General features: G+C 24.1%; 2 protein-coding genes across 7 annotated transcripts; one reads left to right on the forward strand and one right to left on the reverse strand.

Moving 5' to 3' along the window:
• Positions 1-317: 317 nt before the first annotated feature.
• Positions 318-17752, reverse strand: LOC122848315. 5 transcript variants are annotated; one of them, XM_044146298.1, is made up of 14 exons: positions 17193-17752; positions 11366-11529; positions 10226-10668; positions 9809-10147; positions 9481-9653; positions 9244-9383; positions 8830-8916; positions 7890-8120; positions 4140-7682; positions 3751-3858; positions 3548-3652; positions 2986-3090; positions 2371-2595; positions 318-2302 (listed from the first exon to the last, which is right to left on the reverse strand). In XM_044146298.1, exons 2-14 carry the CDS (start codon positions 11516-11518, stop codon positions 2123-2125), a joined length of 5832 nt encoding a protein of 1943 aa, XP_044002233.1. In that variant the 5' UTR covers positions 11519-11529; positions 17193-17752; the 3' UTR covers positions 318-2122. The 5 variants fall into 5 exon arrangements, with proteins under 5 accessions (XP_044002233.1, XP_044002234.1, XP_044002235.1 ...); XM_044146299.1 differs by lacking the exon at positions 17193-17752 and adding an exon at positions 11628-11701; XM_044146300.1 differs by lacking the exon at positions 8830-8916.
• Positions 17753-17977: 225 nt separating this feature from the next.
• LOC122848316 (UDP-glucose 4-epimerase) lies at positions 17978-20662 on the forward strand. Of its 2 annotated transcripts, none has more exons than XM_044146303.1 (7): positions 17978-18204; positions 18431-18611; positions 18742-18860; positions 19024-19314; positions 19401-19581; positions 19654-19938; positions 20136-20662. In XM_044146303.1, the coding sequence occupies exons 2-7, from the start codon at positions 18485-18487 to the stop codon at positions 20192-20194; spliced, it is 1062 nt and encodes a 353-aa protein (XP_044002238.1). In that variant the 5' UTR covers positions 17978-18204; positions 18431-18484; the 3' UTR covers positions 20195-20662. The 2 variants fall into 2 exon arrangements, with proteins under 2 accessions (XP_044002238.1, XP_044002239.1); XM_044146304.1 differs by having other exon boundaries at positions 18389-18611; positions 20136-20661.
• Positions 20663-21746: the final 1084 nt, after the last annotated feature.

Raw genomic sequence — 21746 nt, forward strand, 5'->3', positions numbered from 1 at the left:
ATAAATGTTTTTTTTTCATTTTATTATATTCGATGGATAACCAAATAATTAAACTAACATAAAATTTGTACGTTTCGGAAAATTATACAAATACGTTATCACGCAGTTCACATTTAATGTGAAATTGTCAACAACAAAAATTATACAATAATAAAATTATTTTTAATCATTATTAAATTGACAATTTATCATTAGTTTTTTCTTTTTTTTTTTTCATTTTTTCATATTTTTTTTCAACAATTACAGAGTGCAATCAACATTCACGTTTATTCTATTTTGGTTTATTATTATTAATATTATTTTTCTTTTTGAATATCAAGTTTCTATGTTAATTTATATTTTTTTTTTCTTTATTAGATCTAGAGTTAGTTAATGATATTACGTGTGGAATGTTTGTGATATTTTATTATTTTTTCAGCTGCTATTTTATTATTTGGAATGAAAATTCTGACATATACACATGGCTTACAATAATTGACATTTAAAAAACAAAAAAAAAAAAGCTATTTTATTATTATTATATATGCAATTTAATTTTATTATTCATTCAAATATTGATAATGAAATTTTAAAAAAATTTTACAAGCTAAAGGCCATTTTTAGACGTTTTAAAACACATTTGTGTTTTTTTTTTTATTTTAAATGAAATATAAATACTTTGATAATTAAGATTTTTCTTTTTTTTTACAAGTATAGATAAATGTAGAAAAATAAAAAAACTTTATTCATTATTAAGAGCTTATGAATGTTTAAATTTTATAAAAATTATTGTATATTATTTTAAATGATCAGTATAATTTATTAAAAAACTTTCATTCCATAAAAAACATCATCAAAAAAAAATGGTATTTAAATTAAAAAAGAAAATAGTTTTTTTTTTTTTTTGCTCTTCTATTTATTAAACAAATACTTTTGTAATATTATTGTTTTTTTAAAAAAAATATAAAATAAAATAAAAGTGACCCTCGTACAGTATTTTTTTATGACTAAAAATTAAATATAAATTTATTTAGACATATACGCTAGACCAATGGATTTGCCCTCGGTTATAAAATTAATTTGTAAAATAAAAAATAACCATATACTGTTTAACTGTTGAATTTATAAATAAAAGGCCATTATTAAATATATTAAACTCAAACGAGTCGTATTATAGTTGCCAGATTTAATACAATTTACTTTTTTCTTTAATTGATTTTTGTACATCATTTTATGATTACACAAATCAATAACAAATAAACTTGATGATTCTGATATTATCATTATATTTAGATAGTTACACATGCATATATTAATATATTTTTATTTATATTTATATAATTTTAATTTTTTCTTATAATTTGATAACTGATATATTATCTCAAATTTAATATATAATTATTCATTAAATAATTATATATTTAAAATACGCATTAACAAACAGCTATCAAAATATAAGAAAATAAATTATTTATAATTTTTATATATTTATTTATTTACCATTACTTTTTGTGTAAAAAAAAAAAAAAAGAAAATTTATATCAAGCGTGAAATAAATCACAACGTATTATTAAATTTGAATTAAATTCATTTCTTTTTTTCTATGCAATTATTTGCACATGCTGCCTCAAAATTTCTTCACAGCAATAAGGAAATTTTTTTTCGTTTTATTAATTTGTTTTTTTTTTTTTCATAACTAATATTACGTTTTTGTTTTTAAAAATCCTGTCGATGAATATATAATAATTATGCTACTTTCGAATTATTTTTTGACATCACATTGATTAGCATTAACATGAGGTCGATGAGTAATTTATACAGCGTATTTTTAATCAAACCTTTTTACTTTTTTTTCGATCAATTTATATGTATATTTATCGTCATTAAGTCACCCTGTTAATTAAATATCATTTTTAAATTTATTTTTCAAGTACCAATTTAGCGCAATAAAATGCTTATTTTTATTTTCTTTTTTTTTTTTAATTAAAAAATATAAACTTTATAATACTAGCAATATGAGTTTAACGACAGGATTTCTTTTTCATTTTATTATTTTTTAAATAATAATAATATAAATTTGTTTTTGCTTATACGATGATGTTTGTTTATTTTTATTATTTTTTTTTTTTATTTATGAATATTGTTATTGCGATGTTTGTTGTTGAATTTCAATTTTTTCTACAGTCATATCGGGATTCATTTCTGTTGCTTCTTGTATTGCTTCAGCTAGTGCTCGATCATGATCAACTGGATCACCATCTGATTGTATTGTTATTTTTTGTTCCACTCGAGTTTCAACAACTCCATCACGCTCAGTTTTGTACTGTCATGAGATAATTATAATTTTTATAAATAAAATACTCATAAATAAATTTTGTTAATTTAACTTACCGTTATGGTTTCTACTGTTCTTGTTTTACTAGATATTGTTGATGTGCTTACAATTTCTCCACTTGCACTGTAACTTCCATCTTCATTTTCATAATTAATTTTATGTGTTTCATTTGCAACAAATGGCACACCTCCTCCACCAATTTCTCCACCAATTGGTGTGACATTATTGTCACTTGAAAATCCACGATTTTCAGTTGCCACAATGTCAGTTGTTGGTTCTCCCTGCAAAAAAAAAATATAATAAATTAACTTTAACATTCATTATTATAAATTCTATACAATTAAAATTTTTATCACTTGTTTTATTATCTGAAAAATAAAGAAGCAAGCAAAAAAGTTAAAAAATAAACGACAAATATCAATAAAATTGGTGATAAAAATAGCATTTAAATATTACAAGCTAGTAAAAATAATTCAATCAACATTGTTGTGAGACATCTAGACTTTAAAAATCAATAAAAATTGTATAATCATATCTATGTATGAATTTTTCTTCATGTGTAATTATTAATATTTAATTTGTTACCATTTATGAGAAGCATTGATGATCGAAATTGTAAAATCGAATACTGTAAAAGTATGACTTGATTAATTTTTGAATAATTAGGTTACCTGATAATACTGATTGTAGAAAGCTTGTTGATCATCATCGATGTCAATTGGTGTTCCTGAATCACCGCTACTTGAACTTGATGTACTTAGACGTCGCTGAAACCGCTATACACCATGCAATGTGTTAGCCAAGCCATCAAATTAATTTATTAACGAATAAAAAAATGTATAAATAAATAAATTAATTTAAAAAAAAAAAAAAACTAATTATGAATATTATGTAAATAAATAATATTTAAATTATAATTTTATTAATGATCAATGAATTATATTAAATTGCATTTTGTAAAAAAATATAATAAATTAGATATTTGAATTTTATAATTAGCAAAAATATGTTGTTTATGATACTGAGTAAATAACTCGTGTATGATTATTTATTAAAAATGTTTTATATGCATTATTATAAGCATAAAAATAAATAAAAATTAAAAATTAACAAAACGTATACAGTCATGCTTTTGACTTTTATAACGACATAATTTTTCTGTGCTATTGTTAAATTAATTAAAACATTATAATAAATAAATATAAATTAAATTATAAATTATTTTTAACATACCTGTTCACCAGTTAGAACAGTTGTTTTAACTTCTTGAGTAACAACTCGTTGCTCTTGTCTTGTTGCACTTGTTGCAGTTGTATGAGCTACTGTTTTTTCTTCAACCTTTATCATAAAATAATAATAATAAAAATAATAATACATAAATAAATACTATATCAATAAATAAAAAACTAATCAATCGAAAAACAATATGTACAAACCTGACTTGTTTTTTGATTTTTTTCAAGATCTTCATGCATTGTTGCTGTTCGTGTTGTCACAGCTGTTGCCGTCATATACGGAGCTCTACCATCATCCTGAGCTTCTGCCTACATACAACAACAACAACTACCATATCACTAACACATCAAAAAACAATTTATTACTAAAAAAAAATAAATCATCAACAATTCAAAAGCTACTTTAATTTAACGTAATGTTTTTTTCTTTATCACAGAATCAATACTTTTAATTTAAAAAAAAAAAAAGAAAAATAAATGAATAATATTCATTGTATTCTAAATCAAGATAAATAAATTGAATAATTTTTTTTTAAATAATAAAATCAATTGAAAAACAATCTAGAAAGAAAAACAAAATAATAAAATACCTTATTGACTTGTGTGTTAACAGTTACTTGACCAGTTCCACCAGGTGTTAAATCTTCAATTTTTTCTTCAATATTTTGTACAAGTCCTTCTTGATCTTTGACAACTGATTGTTTTGTTGTTGTTTTAACAATAGTTGGTGCACTAACTGGTAATGGTGGTCTTTTTCCTTTATTAATTGACGTTGTAATTTTTGAATTATTAATTCCATCAACTGGTACATCATCAAGTTCATATAATTTACCATCTTTTGTATAAATAATACCGTCTTTAATAATACAACCATTATCATTAAAGTTATTTTTATTCAATGGTTTACCATTACTATCAAATATTTTACCATTATTAATATAATTTCCATCATTATCAAATGGTACTTGATCATCAATTGGTTTACCATTACTATCACAAACAAGACCACGTTTAACAACAGTTATTGTTATTGTTAAATAATTTTTATCTAGTGGTTTACCATTTGTATTATAAACAAGTCCGTCTTTAACGTAATTACCTTCATTATCAAATGGTGATTGTCTAATTGGTCTACCAGTTTTATCAACAATAACACCTTCTTTAATTCTCAAGCCTTCAGTACCAAATGATTCTTGTGACAATGGTTGTCCATCAGAATTATATACTCTTCCATTTTTAACATAACTTGTTTCTGGTTTTAATGGTCCTTGATTAATTGGTCGATTATTTTTATCAACAATTAAACCATCTTTTATTGATTGCCCAATTTTTTCAAATTTATCTTGATTCAATAGTTTACCATTTTTATCATATATTTTTCCTTTTTTAACAGTACAACCAGCATCACCAAATGCTCCAGATGTCAATGGCTTACCATCATCATCACAAACCAATCCATATCTAACCATTGTAAGTTTTATTGTTGTTGTTGATTTTTTATTTAATGGTTTATTATTAATTCCAAATATTGAACCGTCTTTTATGTAATTACCATCTTTACCAAATGTACCACGTGATAATGGCTTCATATCTTTGTCATATATAAATCCATTTTGTATAAAACCACCATCAAAACCAAATGAACTATGATTAAGTGGTTTTTTATCTTTACCAAATAAACGACCTTCTTCAATATAAAAATCTTGTGGCATTTCACTTCCAACATTTAACAAAGATCCTCCCCAATTATAAATTAATCCATCACGTATATATGTACCATCTGGACGAAATGCACCTTGTTTAAGTGGTCGTTCATTTTTATCATAAATAATACCATTTTGTATGTAACATCCATTTGGTAATAATGAACCAAGATTCATTGGAGACCCCTTTTCATTGACAATTTTACCTTCAAGTACAGATATATTATCTGGTCCTTTGTCATCTTGTGTTAATGGTTTACCATCTCTTGATATTATTAAACCATCTTTTATTTTATTACCATCTGGACCATAAATACCAGATTTAATTAAATTACCATTTTTAGAAAATATTAAACCACCAGATACGTATGAACCATCTGATGAAAAATTATCTTTTTCCAATGGTTTACCAGACTCATCAAATATAATACCATTTATAATAAATGAATCATCTGGAATTGATGAATTTATATTTAATAATTTTCCATCTTTACCATAAATTTGTCCATCTTTTATAAAACTTCCATCAATTTTAAAGAATGCAGATTTCATTAATTTACCATCACGATTATAAATTTTTCCATCTTTAATAAATGCACCTTCAGGTATCAATGAATCTTGATTAAGATGTTTACCATTTTTTGAAAATATAATACCTTTTTTTATTTGACATCCATTTGAACCAAATAATTCTTGTTTTATTTGTTTACCATCTTTTCCAACAATCAAGCCATTATTTATAATCAAATTTTCACTGCCTAAAAATCCATTGGCCAAGGGTTTTCCATCATCACCACATACAATACCATCTCTAATGACAATATTATCAGGTTTAAAAAGATTTTGATTTAAATAACGTCCAGTATTATCATAAATAATTCCTTCTTTGATAAAACTGCCATCATAAATAAGTGGTATTTGATTTAATGGTGTTCCATCTTTAGCATAAATAATACCATCTTTAACAAAACTTCCATCACTTTTATAAAATGATTGTTTTATTATTTTTCCATCTTTACCAACAACTTTACCATCTTTTAAATGTGCACCACATGGTAAAAGTGATGCTTGATTTAAAACAATATTATTTTTATTAAATATCAATCCATCTTTAATGACAGAACCATCTGAACTAAATAATTCATTTTTAACAACTCTACCATCTTTTGTATAAACTTTACCTTCAGTTATATAATTTCCATCTTGACCTAAATCACCACTTGATAATAGTTTACCATCACGACCATATATTAAACCATCAGAAATATATGTACTATCTGGAAGTAGTGCAATTTGATTTATTGTTTTACCATTTTGTGCACAAACAACACCACCAATAATATAATTACCATCAGTACCATAATACCCTTGAGTCAATGGCTTACCATCATGTGAAAATAATAAACCATCTTTTATACAAGTACCATCAGATCCAAGCTGTAATATATTTAATGGCTTACCATTTTTACCAACAATTTTACCATCTTTTATTGATGAATATTCTGGTCCCAATGATTTATTGTTTATTAATTTACCATCATTATCATATATCAATCCATTTTTAATTTTACTACCATCAGTACCAATAAATTCTTGATAATATAGCTTGCCATCTTTTCCAGTTATTAATCCATTTGAAATATGTATTCCACTTGGACCAAAATCAGCTTTTTTTAATGGTTTACCATCTTTACCATGAATTTTACCATCAATTATTTTATTATTTTCAGGACCAAGTGAATTTTGATCGTGTGGTTTTGTTTTTGAATAAATAATACCTCCAATAATTACTGAATCTTCAGGTAATGGTAATATATAATGATCAGATTGTTTTGAAATTGTACCAGGTAAAATAATTCCTGGTCTGCTGGAAATTATATCACCTTTTTGTTCACCAGCAATAAGTGCCATTGATGGTGATAATACAGATTTTTGTTGTTCTTTAAGACCAGCTGATTCAACATAATTTAAACCAGGTGTTTTTAATCCAAGATTTGTTTGTTCAATTGGTATTAAATCTTTTTTATGACGTTTTTGTGCTGATTCAACAAGTTTTTGATCTTGTCCTGGTGCATAATTAAATGCAAGTCCAGTTGTTTTTTTACTTGCTGATGTTGGTGATGATTGATCTTGTATACTTGGTGATACTGGTCTATCTTCATATGAAAAACCTTGTGGTGTATATGATCTTTTTGTTGGTGTTGTTTGATGTTCTTCATAATTATATGGTTTTGTAAAATTATGCATTGTTGGTGATTCTGGTGATGATGTCATTGGCTCAACTGGTTGTGGTTGACGTGATGATATTGATAAATTTGAATCAGCATCACTTCTATCAATTGATTCATTTAAATCCTTCTTTTTTTTATTATCTTTTTCCTTGTTTTGATCTTTTTCACGTTTGCCAAATAGAAAACCAGCAACTGGGATCTTTGGGGTAAATAAAAATACATGCAATACATGCCAATAAATATTCCAAATAATAATTTAAACTAAATTAACTAATTAATCAATAATATCAATATCTAATATATATTTAAATTATCTATTGAGCATAAATTTAAAAAAAAAAAAAGAAAATAAATAATTTAAAATTCTATAAGTCTATTTAGGTATTAATTATTAATTATTACAAACCTTGATTTTGTCTTTTTTATCCTTGTCACGTTTTTCTGGACTTTCCTTGTCAATTTTTTTATCCTTATCATTTTTTTTATTAATTGTTTTATCATCAACAGTTAAACTGTCATTTATTAAATCAGAATTATTTGACAAATCATGATTTTCTTTTTCATTTACATTTTTTTTATCCTTTTTCTTTTTTGTTAGACCACCAAGGGGAAGTACAGCAATACCACCAACAGGTTTCTACAATTTATTTAAAATAAAAAATAATAAAAAATCATAAAAGCGCAACATGCAAGCACAAATTATTATCACGTTTATTTTTTATATCTTAAAATTTGTATAATTAATTTTATCTCTCAATTATTTTTTAAATTAATATCGCATATTGAAATTACAAAACTCAGACTTTACTTAGTAGATAGAGACCCGAGTTTTAATTGATTTTTTTTTTTAATAGAAATTAAATATTGAAATAATAAAAAAAATAATTTAACGAAATATAAAATTTATCAATTTAAAAGTAAGTAATTACGGTCTTCGCTCCCAATGAACCCTACCGTTACGACCTCGAAATCGATACGAAAATGAAATGTAAATATTTTATACACAAACACTGTCTACTTCCCAAAGTGAAAAAATAAACAAAACAAAAATATAAAAATTGAATATTAATGTATCAAAAGTATGACATGTTACATGGATATTTAAAAATAATAATTTTTCATATTGCAAAATGAAATGTTACAATGAAACACACCAAGATGAATAAATTAGAAACGAAAAAAAAAAAATAAATAAATAGATATATAATTAAAGATGAAGAAGAAGGAGAATGATAAACATGCACCAAGTTAAATGACACCAATGACAAAAATACAATAATGATTTTGTAAGCTACACAATGACATTTGATTTATAAATAAAAATGAATGAATGATGATGATTATACCTTTTCGGCACGTTCAGCATCATATTCACCTTCCAGACTACTTGCACTGCTAACTGACGTTGTTCCAATACTCGTTTTTCGTGGTGGCTATTGATGTTAGTATTAATTAATAATGATATTATGAAATGATATTTTTTTCTTTATTAATTAATTATTAAATCCTTAATAACCATATTTTGCGAATTAAAAGTTTTTAATAATGCTTGTGTATTATTTATAGTGCAAGTGAATTATTTTTTTTCCATTTTTAAAATACCTTTTGAGAAATTATTTTTATTTACTTTTTGAAAGCGTAGACCGCAATAATTATTTTAAAAAATATAATTTATCTAATATATATTCTACAAATTAATTAAATTGGAAATTATTTATATTCAATTTTGTTTTTTGTTATTTAAAAAAAAATTATGTTACCTTGTCTTTTTGTTTTTTTGTTGGACTAGTTCGTTCGTCAATGTTATCCATGTTGGGAATAATATCTGGATCATAGCTCATTGTGTGACGTTTACTTGGTTCCGTATCATAGGATTCAACTGGCCTCAATCCACCAAGAGCTGAATGAAAAAACAATTGAATTTAAAAAAAAAAAAAAGACAAGACAATAAACACTCTGATGAAATCAATCAGAGTTTGTTTGATAAAAATATATACCAGTCATGCTTTGAGATGTAAGACGACGTCCACTGAGTGATCTTTCAAATTGTGGTGGTTGTCGTTCGATTGGTGTTTTTTTAGTTTCATAATGTGTACGTCCAGAATAACGGAATCGTGATCCTAAACGTGGTAAAATACCTACTCCTTTAACTGGCTCAGGACTCATGAGTCTGTGGTTAATTTAAAAAAAGACAATTAAATATTTTTCTTAAGCTTTATCTACCATGAAATTAAAATGAAAAATAAATTAATAAAATCAGTGGCCTTAACCTTTAGTGATCATTTGTAATTTAAAATTTTATCAAATTATTTTTAATCGAATTACCTGAAAAAGGTATGATGTTCAACACAGACTTTCCATAATTTTTTAGCAGCTCTGTGATTAGCAAGTTTAAATCCAATTGTTGATTCATACTGTTCAAATTCACCTGGTCTTATTTTGATATAAAAATTATGTCTTTTGTATGATATTTTTAATATTTTAGGCCAAGCAAAACGATTTATTCTCAGTCTATCTCGATGAACAAGTAAACCAGATGAACAAACACCAAGCATTATATCAACACCTTCAGAATCTTTTGCTGGATGTAAATCAACTCCATACATTGCTAATTTTTTAGCATTTTCAAGGTAATGAAGTTCAGCTTCTGCTGGAGTTTGTCCTCTAAAAAATAGATTAATATAAATTAATAAATAAATTATATTACTAAATTTACAAAGAAAAAATAAATTTAAAATTTACTTGTGTGTTTTGTGTAGGGCCATAACTTTTTCAATTAATTCTGGTGTTTGATTTGGAGCAAATTTAAAATCTTTTAAATAAGTTTTACCATGTTCATCATTATCATAATCACCAACTTCAGATTGTACTAAATAAGAACCTAAAAGTGCATGTGTAACAAAAGAACATGGTAATCTTCCAGTAATAATATCATTACGTATTTGTAAACATAATTGATAACGTGTTATGTCTTCTTGTAATTGTGATGGATCTGGTGGATAAAATTTTACTTCAAAATTAAATCTCCATGGTTCTGTTTTTATAAATTTTCCAATTCTTCTGTCTAAATCAAGCCAATTTCTTGGATCTGTTTTATCTTCATAAATAAGACCAAAATAATCTTTTTCCATTAAATTCATACTTTGACATATTTGTTCAAGTAACTCATGGCCTTTGACTTTTCTCTACAAAAAATTAACACAATGATTTATTAATATTTTATTAAAATTTATCATAAAATAAGTAATTTAATAAATTATTAAATATAAATCAGCGACCTTAACCTAGCGATCATTATTAATTTAACTTTCGTTAAATCTTTTCACTATTTTTTAGTCTATCATCATCTTTATAATTAATAATTATTAATTTATTAAATCAAGAGAGAGCTCTTGGATAATATACAAGTGACCTCGACGGGATATGAACCCGTGATTCTCGCATGGTGGGCGAGTGCTTTAACCACTTGGCTACAGGCCCTCTCATTTTTCCCGAGCTCCAAACCTTTTTAACACCAACGTTTCGTCATCGAAATTCATGTTTAAAATTCGAATTTTTTCGAAAAAATAAATAGTAACCCCAATGATGATAAATAAATTAAATAAACAATAAATTTCTCATTAAAAATAATATTTAAAAACATTAACAATTATCTAAATTAATAATTATTATAATTAAAAATAATAATCATTTTTAAACATCATAAAATTTACTACTTTTATTTTTTTTTATTTAATAAAATTATTCATTATATTTTTCTTTTTCATTATGAACTACTAACGAGCATTAATGGCAAAAAAAATATATATATTTATCAATGATGATAAAAAATATTAATGAAATAAGTATTAAAATAAATTAAAAAAAATTTTTTTAACTTACATCAATGTAAAAGTCTTTGACAGTACCATCAAGTAGAGTTATTTTACAAAGTGCCATTTTTCCTCTGGTAACTGGACTTTTACTTGGTGAATTTTTACCATTTTCTGTCATAATATCACCAACACCACCAGTTGATTTTTGTTCCTCCGGCATTTTTAAAACTTCTAAAAATAAAAATTAAAAATATCGTTATTTGTTATAAATAAACACAAACATCAAGATGACAAATGTATATACAATAAATATTGAGCAATGTATTTACAAGTGAATGGAATAGTATAGAGTCGGTGTGTGTATAGTAGAACGTTTGCAGGTGACTCTCTCGACTCTTGAGCTATTTAAAAACGAAAAAAAAATATATAAAAAAAAAAAACAACGGTGTATGTATCAGGTGGTACATATACACTGTCTATGTACAAGATGGTTCAACGAACTGTTCTTTCACTTTATGAGACATCCATTTGTTACTACCAAGAAATAATATTTAAAAAAAAAATACATGCACTTGATTAATCAATTGTCTTGTAGCTTGATGCAATATATTGTCATCAATATATATAAATTTTTCATTAAATAAAAATACACACAAACTATATACAATGATTGTAAATTTATATTTTATTTTTTCATTAAATGTTCAATACGAATATAAAGAATTTAAATTGACATCAATTTATATCCTAGGTCACATTGAATTGTCAAATGAGTGAGAAGAATTGCACATGAACTCTTTGATCATCAGTGTGTGACCAGTGGGTAGATATTAAATTAATTATTCGTCATTAAAAATTTATTATATAAACTTAAATATATAAAATATAATTAAATTTATTTAAAAAATATAAACCAATGAATTTTAAAATAACAAACAATTATTTTTTCGATGAAATATTATAATTACTAGCTGGGTAGAAAAATAATACTGCAATTACATGAGTCATACAACACAACACACAGTTTTGTTATGGATAAAGAGTGATCAAGATTATGCAATAAAATGGGTGTTGTCTGTTGGTGTGTTGATGATGATGATGATAGAAATAAACTGTTATAAATATTTGATCAAGTGCACTTGTTGTTTTATGGTGTGTATTTTTTTATTTTTTTATTATTCAATTTGCAATGAGATACATCATCATCATTGATGAAATTCATTCAACATGACAATTGAACAAGTGATGTAGTTTAATGAAGGATATACCTCTTTGTAAAATATATATTTACTAAATTAGTTGTTATTTAAATGAGAGACATTTGTGACTCTTCAATGTGCTCAATGAAATAACCAAATAGTAGGTTTTATTAAAATTTAACTCTGTCGTCAGCCCTGAGACTTGTTGGCCTTTAAAAAAATAATAAAAATTAAATCTCATGAGGTATGCAAGATACAATATCATGACGTAATGTCTTACTCATGATGATAAAAAATTAAATAAATATATTTTTTAAATAACTCAATGTTAAAAAAATATTGAATGTCTAGTTTTAAATTTTTTTTTACTACTAGCAAATAATGAATAATCATTTGAAATATATACATTTTTTTTTTCATTTTAATTTTATTTATTTTTAGATAATTAAATTAAGTAGAAAAAAAAATTAAAAATTAAATTAAAACTTGTTTGATTTAAAAATTATATAAAGTTTTGAAATTTTTTTTTTTTCTTGATAAACGTTTGTTAAAGTTTCATGAGGTCTTCCTGCTTCCCCTTTAATCAGCCTGAGTTTTTTATCGTATGGACCATTCAGTGGAGTTGTTGTTTGAGCTTTACTTATTTTTTATTTATTTTTTTTTTGTGAATAAAACAAGTGTGGGAGTTTCCTTCATCATCAACCACCAGACAACAACTTTCTCGCTCTGAAAAATAATTCTCTTTTTCTTTTCGATCAATAAAAACATTCTTTTTTACTTTTTGTTCTCTTGTTCTCCAAGTGCATTTAGCACTTGATACTTTAAACAAAAAAAAAAATTGAATAATTAAAGTTTTGAAAAAAAAAGTAACATGTGTGCCCACGTAGTTAATTACTTTTTAAAATACTCGCGCGTGCGATTAAAGTGGAATAATAATAATTGAAAAAACACGATGGGGATTTTTTTTTTTTAATATAAAAAATAATAAAGGGGAAGGAAGTGCAGTTGGTTGATTCAGAAAGGAAATTGTTTAATATATTTTCAACGATGTTGTCCAGGTACTTTTGCTTGTTTTAGCCAAGTTCATTGTTACTATAAATTTACTATATATATTGGTGTTGTAAAACAATGAGTCTTTGCGTTTATAAATTTTATATTATGCACCCACTTGAGTTGATTCATGATACACAAAAAACATCTTTACGAAAGCAAAATTTAACAGCGTTCCAACTGTTATTTATTGTACAATTGTTGAATTTAAAATACAAAACTTGTTGAGAATAGAAAAAAATATATTGGATTGAGTAGTGGGCCAATTGAAACACGGGATAATATTTTTGGAAATATTTAAATAAGAGTATAAAACTGTGTGTTTTTTGCATAATAAAATTTACAGTGGAAAATGAGAAAATTTATTTAAAAAACACAACGAATATTGTGGCCCGGAAAAAAAACTATTGAGCAACGCTATGAAAATTATTAAACACCGTAAAATTTATAATACAATATAGTAAAAATTATTGGAACCAGTAAAAATTTAAACAATCAAAAAAAAATTATTAAATATCAAAACTTTAAGTTTAAAAAAATTATTGTGATTAATATTTTTTGTGGACGGTATATCAAATACAAAATATGATTTTTAATAATTTAAAAAAAAAAAAATAATAATAAATTACACATTAGCTATTGTTAAAATATTGTAATGTAATTTTAATAAATTTTCATTGAATTTTTTCCTCTGTAAAACAAGAGTGTATTTTTTAAATGTAAAAAAAAAAGGTAAAACTTTAATTCTTTTAAATCCGACAATATGGTTATTTAATACTCGACAATATATATTTTTGATTGTATAATAAATACTGGAGGATAAAGGCTGGATATAGGTCAATTTAAATAATATTTGATAGTAGTATATAGTACTTGAGCAGACTGGCACGAGATTATACAGATACTGTCTGGGGCAAAGCCGATTATCAAACCCTCCAGCTCAATTCAAGAATATATTTAAAAAATTTTATCGTGTATTTTTTTAAAAAATAACAAAAAAACTTAGGGCATTAATAATAATAATTTTTGATGATAGTATTTTTTTTTGATGTATTGTTTGTAATTTTCCAAGCGTGTGTTATAAAATATAAAAAGAAAAAAACATGCAAAGCATTTCCTGAGTTGAATATTAATTATTTTTTTGAATAATAACAGTTCAAAGAGAGTTTGGAATGTCAGATAATATACTTGCTTAATATTACAACAATTTTAAAAATATATATAATTTTTTTTCTATATTATTGATTAAAAATTTATGAAAGCCGATGAGTTATTTTCTTTACTGGAAAATGGAAATTCATTTTCATTGTCTTCTAATATAAAAAAAAATTATATACAATTTATTTTTCATAATGAACATTTATTAATTAAATACAATTTAACAAACTCGGTTAAAATTTTATAATTACAGTCTGAGAAACAAAAGAAAAAAATTTTTTATTTAAAAATGTACATGTGTAACTGGAAAGTCAAGCTATATCTGTGTCATAAAAGTCGGTCATAATAAAAACTAATCTAATAAATTAAAATTATCATTCTAGTGAGAGAAAAAAAAAAAAAAACAATAAAGTAATTTAAAAACAATATAATATTATTTTTATTAATTTTATAAATTAATTTAAAAAAAGAAAGAGACGACAATTATTTCTAGCCAAGTACATTGATTTAAAAATATGAAAATTAAATTTTATAATTAAAAATAAAAAGGGTGTGTAAATTTATTGTTCATAATAATTATGATGACGACATGAATCCGTGACAACTGATCTTAATTGGGGTCATTAAGAAATTATCCGGATTGTTTGTCATGTAACCCAAGGGTCAAATATATAATCTAGAAAATATTTTATAAATTTCATATTTATATTTTAATTTCTAATAGAAATTTTCGATAAATAATATTGACAACAACCACACGACATAATGAAAGTAAAATTTAACAAAAAAAATTCTTTATAAACACGCAAAACGTAATAAATTCATTGGATATTTTTTTTTTTTTTTTTATATATTTATATGAGTAAAAAATAATGGTGAGGTAATGGGCGTACTCACGTGAAGGTATATTAGTCACGAAAGTAGCGTCGTGGCAACGCAACACTGTTATCGTCTAAAATCGAAAAAAAAAAAAAAAAAAAACAACACACAATATTCATGACAATATTCGATAAGATATTTAAGCTTCAAATGAACTCTAAATTATGATAAATAATTATAAATAACAATAAAAACTCAACCAACAAACTAAATTTAAAAATAATTTTTATTTTTAAATATTTCAAATGATGTCATGAATTTTTGCTTGTTTTTTTTTATTATTGATATTTATGATTATTTAAAATTTTATAAAATGCGAAGGTCATCATCATCATGATAGTTTGTCTGAGAATCTCTGAGTTTTACAAAGAGAGCGGACGCAACAACAAAACTGAGTAAAAAAAAAAAATGTATCTTGTTCAACCTAAGCACAGTAAATATAATAAAATAACAACGAAAAAAATTGATGTTATATCCATTCAGTAGAATCTCATTGTTGAAATGACAGGTCACGTTTTGTATAAAAATAATAATAATAAAAAAAAAAGTTGCAGCTGCAATAAAAGTAGTTGGCGTAATTTAACGCTGCTGTCTCAATTTTCGAAATTCCATATTAGCTTGACCAATAATATTTAGCATTTAATTGTTTATTATAAATAATAGTAAATTAAATGAAATTTAATAATCTGTTTATAGTTTATTTTTAAAAATTATAATAAATACACTGCAAGCTTTGTAAACTTTGTAAAATTTGTCGACGCAGAAAAATAAATAAACAAGAACAAGGTCATCTACCTACGTTAATATTTCCCACGTGCAACAGGCAATATAAAAATTAAATAGATAATAAATTTATAAAAATTAATATGGAAAATAATTTTACAACCCTTGACAAAGATATAACGTTACTGGCCAAAAAAATATGTAATATTATCCGGCAACGCTACACCGTTAATTCAGTTGAGTCAGTGGGTCAAAACACCTTGCACCAAACACGGACACACACAAACAAAATAAAATAAATAACAAGGCAAAATAAATAAAATCAAGTCAAAATAAATAGACGAGGGTAAAATTAATTAATTGGAAATTTTATCTAGCTTTGATTATGGTTTTAATATAATAACATTGGAATTTTTTTTTTGTTTTTTCAACGATACAAGTTTTTTTTTTTTTAGCTTATCTCGCGACGCAAGAGTCAAACAAACGTGTATATATCACGCCTTGATCGATTCAAGCCTTTCAAATATCGAAGGTAAATATGTTCATCATTTAAATGATACAAAAAAAAATTATCCATAAAATCACATGATAATTTTAAAAACAAAACTAAAGCTAGTTTATGAAAAAAAATTATTTAAAAAAAAAGTTTTTTTTTTTTTGGAGTAACTATTGTTTGGGTGTGAAAAAAAAAAAATGATAATAATAAAACTTTCACTGTGAATGGCAATTATTTATATTTTAATAAAATAAATTATTTTTTATAGTAAATAAATGAAAGAATAATATTAATTTGATAAAGAAAAAAAATTATTTAAAGCTGTAATATTTATTATTATTAAATTAAAATTAACTATAAAATATTATTTTTTTTTTATGGTAACTCACCTTATTAATTATCTTGAATTTAATTTTAATATATCCAATATGGCAAGATAATTTTTAATTTTAATAATTAATTATTAAACTGTTAATATATTAACTTTAAAACACTTGTATTGTTTCAATTAAAAATCACAAAATAAGACAGAGATTGACACAAAAAAAAAAAAAAAAATGCATAAACAACTCGCATTCCAAAATCAACCGACACTCAACTTTATGCTACAAAATGAATCACACATAAAACTGGTTAGCAAGGAACGCGACACAATGCTCATCGCGACCACAACCCATAACCGCGAAATACCATAAAATAGTACCTCTCCAACTTTACCAAAGCCTAATTAAATTCCAACAAATAAATACATCAATAATAAAAATTTATCAAACTTTAAACAATAAAATTTAAATACCGCCAAATTATCAACAAAATAATTATCAAAATTAAATTATATTTTTAATATTTGAATTTAATAACAGCAGGGGAACTACTTCTCGGTATCACGGGGCCGAATTAATATGGCGTATACACATACACATTTATAGCGGTTCGATTGGTGAATGGTGAAATCGAATTTTTTTTTTTTTATATGACGCAAATGTTGCGCACACGTCGCGGTCACGCCCCAAACTTGATAATCACAACAGATGGTAATTTAGGCGTCTACCTTATCGACGATTAAAAGCTTTAAAAATTAATTAATAGATGGCAATAATTTAGCGAATAACAGCGAATAAAAAAAAAAAAAAAAATTGATTAATAAAATCCCCCCTTTCATCACCCCCCTTGACGTCAATGTTGTGACACGCAGTCACACTTTTTCAAATAATATTTTTTTTAATGATAAATATTGTTTGATATATGATACTGCTGGCTTATCAACCTCCCGCTTTAAATTTATTTCTAATGACTTTTTGTATGAGACGTGTCATTATATAAAAGGACGTATCAATGTCATCTCATGTATTTTTTATTCGTTTAAATTTACCAGTATAACAAAAGTTTTAACTTAGTGAGGTTAGTAAGTCTTTTTTTTTACATGTCGTCATATATTTTTTTGATGCTTTTAAATTATTGTTTGATCTATTTGCTAAGTATACAATTAAATAAAACAATTTGTTATGTAGATGATAAAAAAATTAAATTAAATATTACTTTATTGCACACAATTATTAATTATTTTAATTTTACACTGTTTAAGTTAACGATAATACTAATTTAATGACATTGCTGCTTAAACTAGAATAAAAAAAAAAAATTCACAAATTGCACTAAAAACAAAAAAAAAAAAAAAAATATGGCAAATAAATGGAATGTACTGGTGACGGGAGGTGCTGGTTATATTGGATCTCATACTGTATTGGAACTTCTTAGAGAGAACTTTCAGGTGGTGGTTATTGACAATCTTGGAAATGCCTACAAAGGTGAGCATGTTGCTTTTTTTTTTTTTATTTTTTGCTTGATGTAGTTTGGCCTAGAGAAAATAACACTTTTTTTTTTTTTTTTGTGTTTTTGTTGTTTTTTTTTTATTGATTAATGAATTTTAAATTTTAGAAGATCAAGCTGATAAACCGGAATGTATTTTGAGAGTTGAAAAATTAGCTAATAAAAAAGTGATATTTGAGGAAATTGATATCACTAATAAAACTGATCTTGAAGGTATTTTTGACAAGGTGAGATTTTTTTTAAAATTATTATTTATAGAACCAGGAAAGTTTAGAATTTTATTTGTCTTTTATTTTTTATTTAAGATAAGATAAGCAATAAATCACAATTAATAATAAATAAATATTTATTTAAATGTCTATATTTATTTATTTTTGTTTATTTTTTCAGTACAGTTTTGAATGTGTCATTCACTTTGCTGCATTAAAAGCAGTTGGTGAATCATGCGAAAAACCATTAGATTATTACAAAACAAATGTTGCTGGTACTCTGAATTTACTGGAAGTTATGAAAGTAAAAAATGTAAAAAATTTTATTTATTCAAGCAGTGCAACAGTATATGGTGTACCAGAGAAATTACCATTAACTGAAGAAATGGAAACTGGTAAATGTACTAATCCATATGGTAAAACAAAATTTTTTGTTGAAGAAGTATTAAAAGATCTTTGTCAATCTGATAAGGTAAAGTCTATTCAATTATTAAGCTAACAGAAGTTGTATTTTTGTAGGTATAATTTATTGATGTATTTTATTGAATTTTTGTATAGACATGGTCAGTAATATCATTGAGATATTTTAATCCAGTTGGTGCTCATCCATCTGGTGAAATTGGTGAAGATCCAAATGGTGTACCAAATAATTTGATGCCATTTATTGCACAAGTTGCTGTTGGTAAACGTGATATGCTTTGTGTTTATGGTGATGATTATGATACACCAGATGGTACCGGTTAGTAAATATTAATTGATTTTTGTTTATTCTTGCTTAGAAATATATTTCTTTAATTATTTTATATTATAGGTGTTCGTGATTATATTCATATTGTTGACTTGGCTGATGGACATGTCAAGGCAATTATTTATCAGAGTACACACAATGCCAAAGGTTTTAAAGCATTAAATTTAGGAACTGGTAAAGGTTACTCAGTACTTGAAATTATTCATGCATTTGAAAAAGCATCATCTAGAAAAATACCATACAAAATTGTTGGAAGAAGACCTGGTGATATTGCATCAAGTTATGCTGATGCTTCTGTTGCCAATAAGGAGTTTAACTGGTTTGCATCAAAAAATATTGATGACATGTGTAAGTGATAATTAATTATTCATTTTTTTTTTTTTTATATAATCAAGCCAACTTTGTTTATTTATTCATTTTTTTTTTACACACTTTAATCTTTCATTATTTCGAAAAAATAAATATAAATAACTTTTTTCCTTGTTGATGATAATAATATTTATTTTTGTTTAATTTTATCAATGTTTTTTAATTATTTTTTTCAGGCGCTGATACATGGAATTGGCAACAAAAAAATCCACATGGATTTAAACCGATAAATTAAATTAATTAATATTCCTTTTAAATAATATTGTTACAACTCAGGAATTTAAAAAAATTTAAATAAAATTAACCAATTGTAAATCATAGAAAAAAAAAACTAATCTACTGATTGTGCAATTTTTTTTTTTTTTTTGTTTTTATAGATATAAATTAATTTAAGAGAAGAAAAAAAAAGAAAATTATTGTTATTTACCAAGTTGTAGTTAATAATTTTAACTAATTATAATTATCATTGTTTTTTTTTTTTTTTTCGTTAATAGTTAGATTGCCAATGAACCAATTGTATTTGAAAAAGTGCAAATTAATTTTACAAAAAAAGCAATAAAATGGTGTAAATTAAATATTATTTTGAATTTAATTAATAAATATTAAAAAAGGTTATTGATGTTTAATATTTTTAATTAATGTTAATTATAAATTATTTGCAATAATTGACTTCAATCAACAATAAAAATATAAATTATTAAATTGTTTTGTTTTTTTTTTAAACATAAATACTTTTAAGCTTTTCTAATTTACTATCTGATAAATTTTCAAGGCATTGTCTTTTATCTAGAATTTCTCTTTATTACTTTTATTAGTTTTTTATTATCACTGTCAATTATTTATCCTGTATTGTAATCACATTTACAGAGGTCAAAGTTCAAATGATATATTTGTTTTTTACATATGCAAATAATCATTTTATTTATGTCTATAATAACATTTTAATCTTCATTTTTTATAAATAATTTTTATTATATTTAGTAATCTGTATAAATGTATGTATTTGTTGTTTATTTAATATTTTTTTTGATGATTCTTAAACGTGTTTATAAATATCGATACGTGTTACAATATACAAAATATATTTTTTAATTTATTTTTTAATATTATTCGTCATGGAATTCGAAACATGTACACTGGAGTATATCATTAACTGTCGATTTTAAAAAAACACGATCATTAAAAACTTGTCTTGATTATTATTATTAACATTTTATTTTTTTAAATATGAGTTATAGAAAATTCACCCTTACGTGACATCTGTATATCGTGAAACATGGACGAATGAAACATGCAAATATGTTAAATATTTTTAAATTAAGAAAATCACGAAAGTAACATGAATTTGCCAGCAGGTTTGACTGGATCATTTTTTTTTTTTTCATTTTTTTCTCTAGTTGTTTTAAATTTTTTACCAAAATTCCATACTGTTTATCAAGTCGATTTTTTTTTTAAAATTCTTTTTCATTTTTTTTAAAAAAAACAACAATAATTCATCATATTTTTAAATATTTTATCAAATGTAAAATTTTGATAAATATATTTTTGTTATTGCAAATGATAAAAAAAAAAAAAAATTGCTTTTGTTATAAATTTTTAAATTTAAATAAAATAAATAAAACATTTGACTAAAATTTACTTGAAAAAAAAAAAGTTTTATTTTTTTTTTTTTTTTATCTTAAGTGATGGATAAAAAAAAAAAAAAACATAGTGATCGGTAACGAGATAAATTCAGAATGTTCTAAAAAAAAATTCTACACAAAAAATGTTTTTTTTTTTTTTTCGAT

This window comes from Aphidius gifuensis, linkage group LG2, assembly GCF_014905175.1.
Source record: "Aphidius gifuensis isolate YNYX2018 linkage group LG2, ASM1490517v1, whole genome shotgun sequence".
In the NCBI taxonomy this organism is placed as follows: Eukaryota; Metazoa; Arthropoda; class Insecta; order Hymenoptera; family Braconidae; genus Aphidius; species Aphidius gifuensis.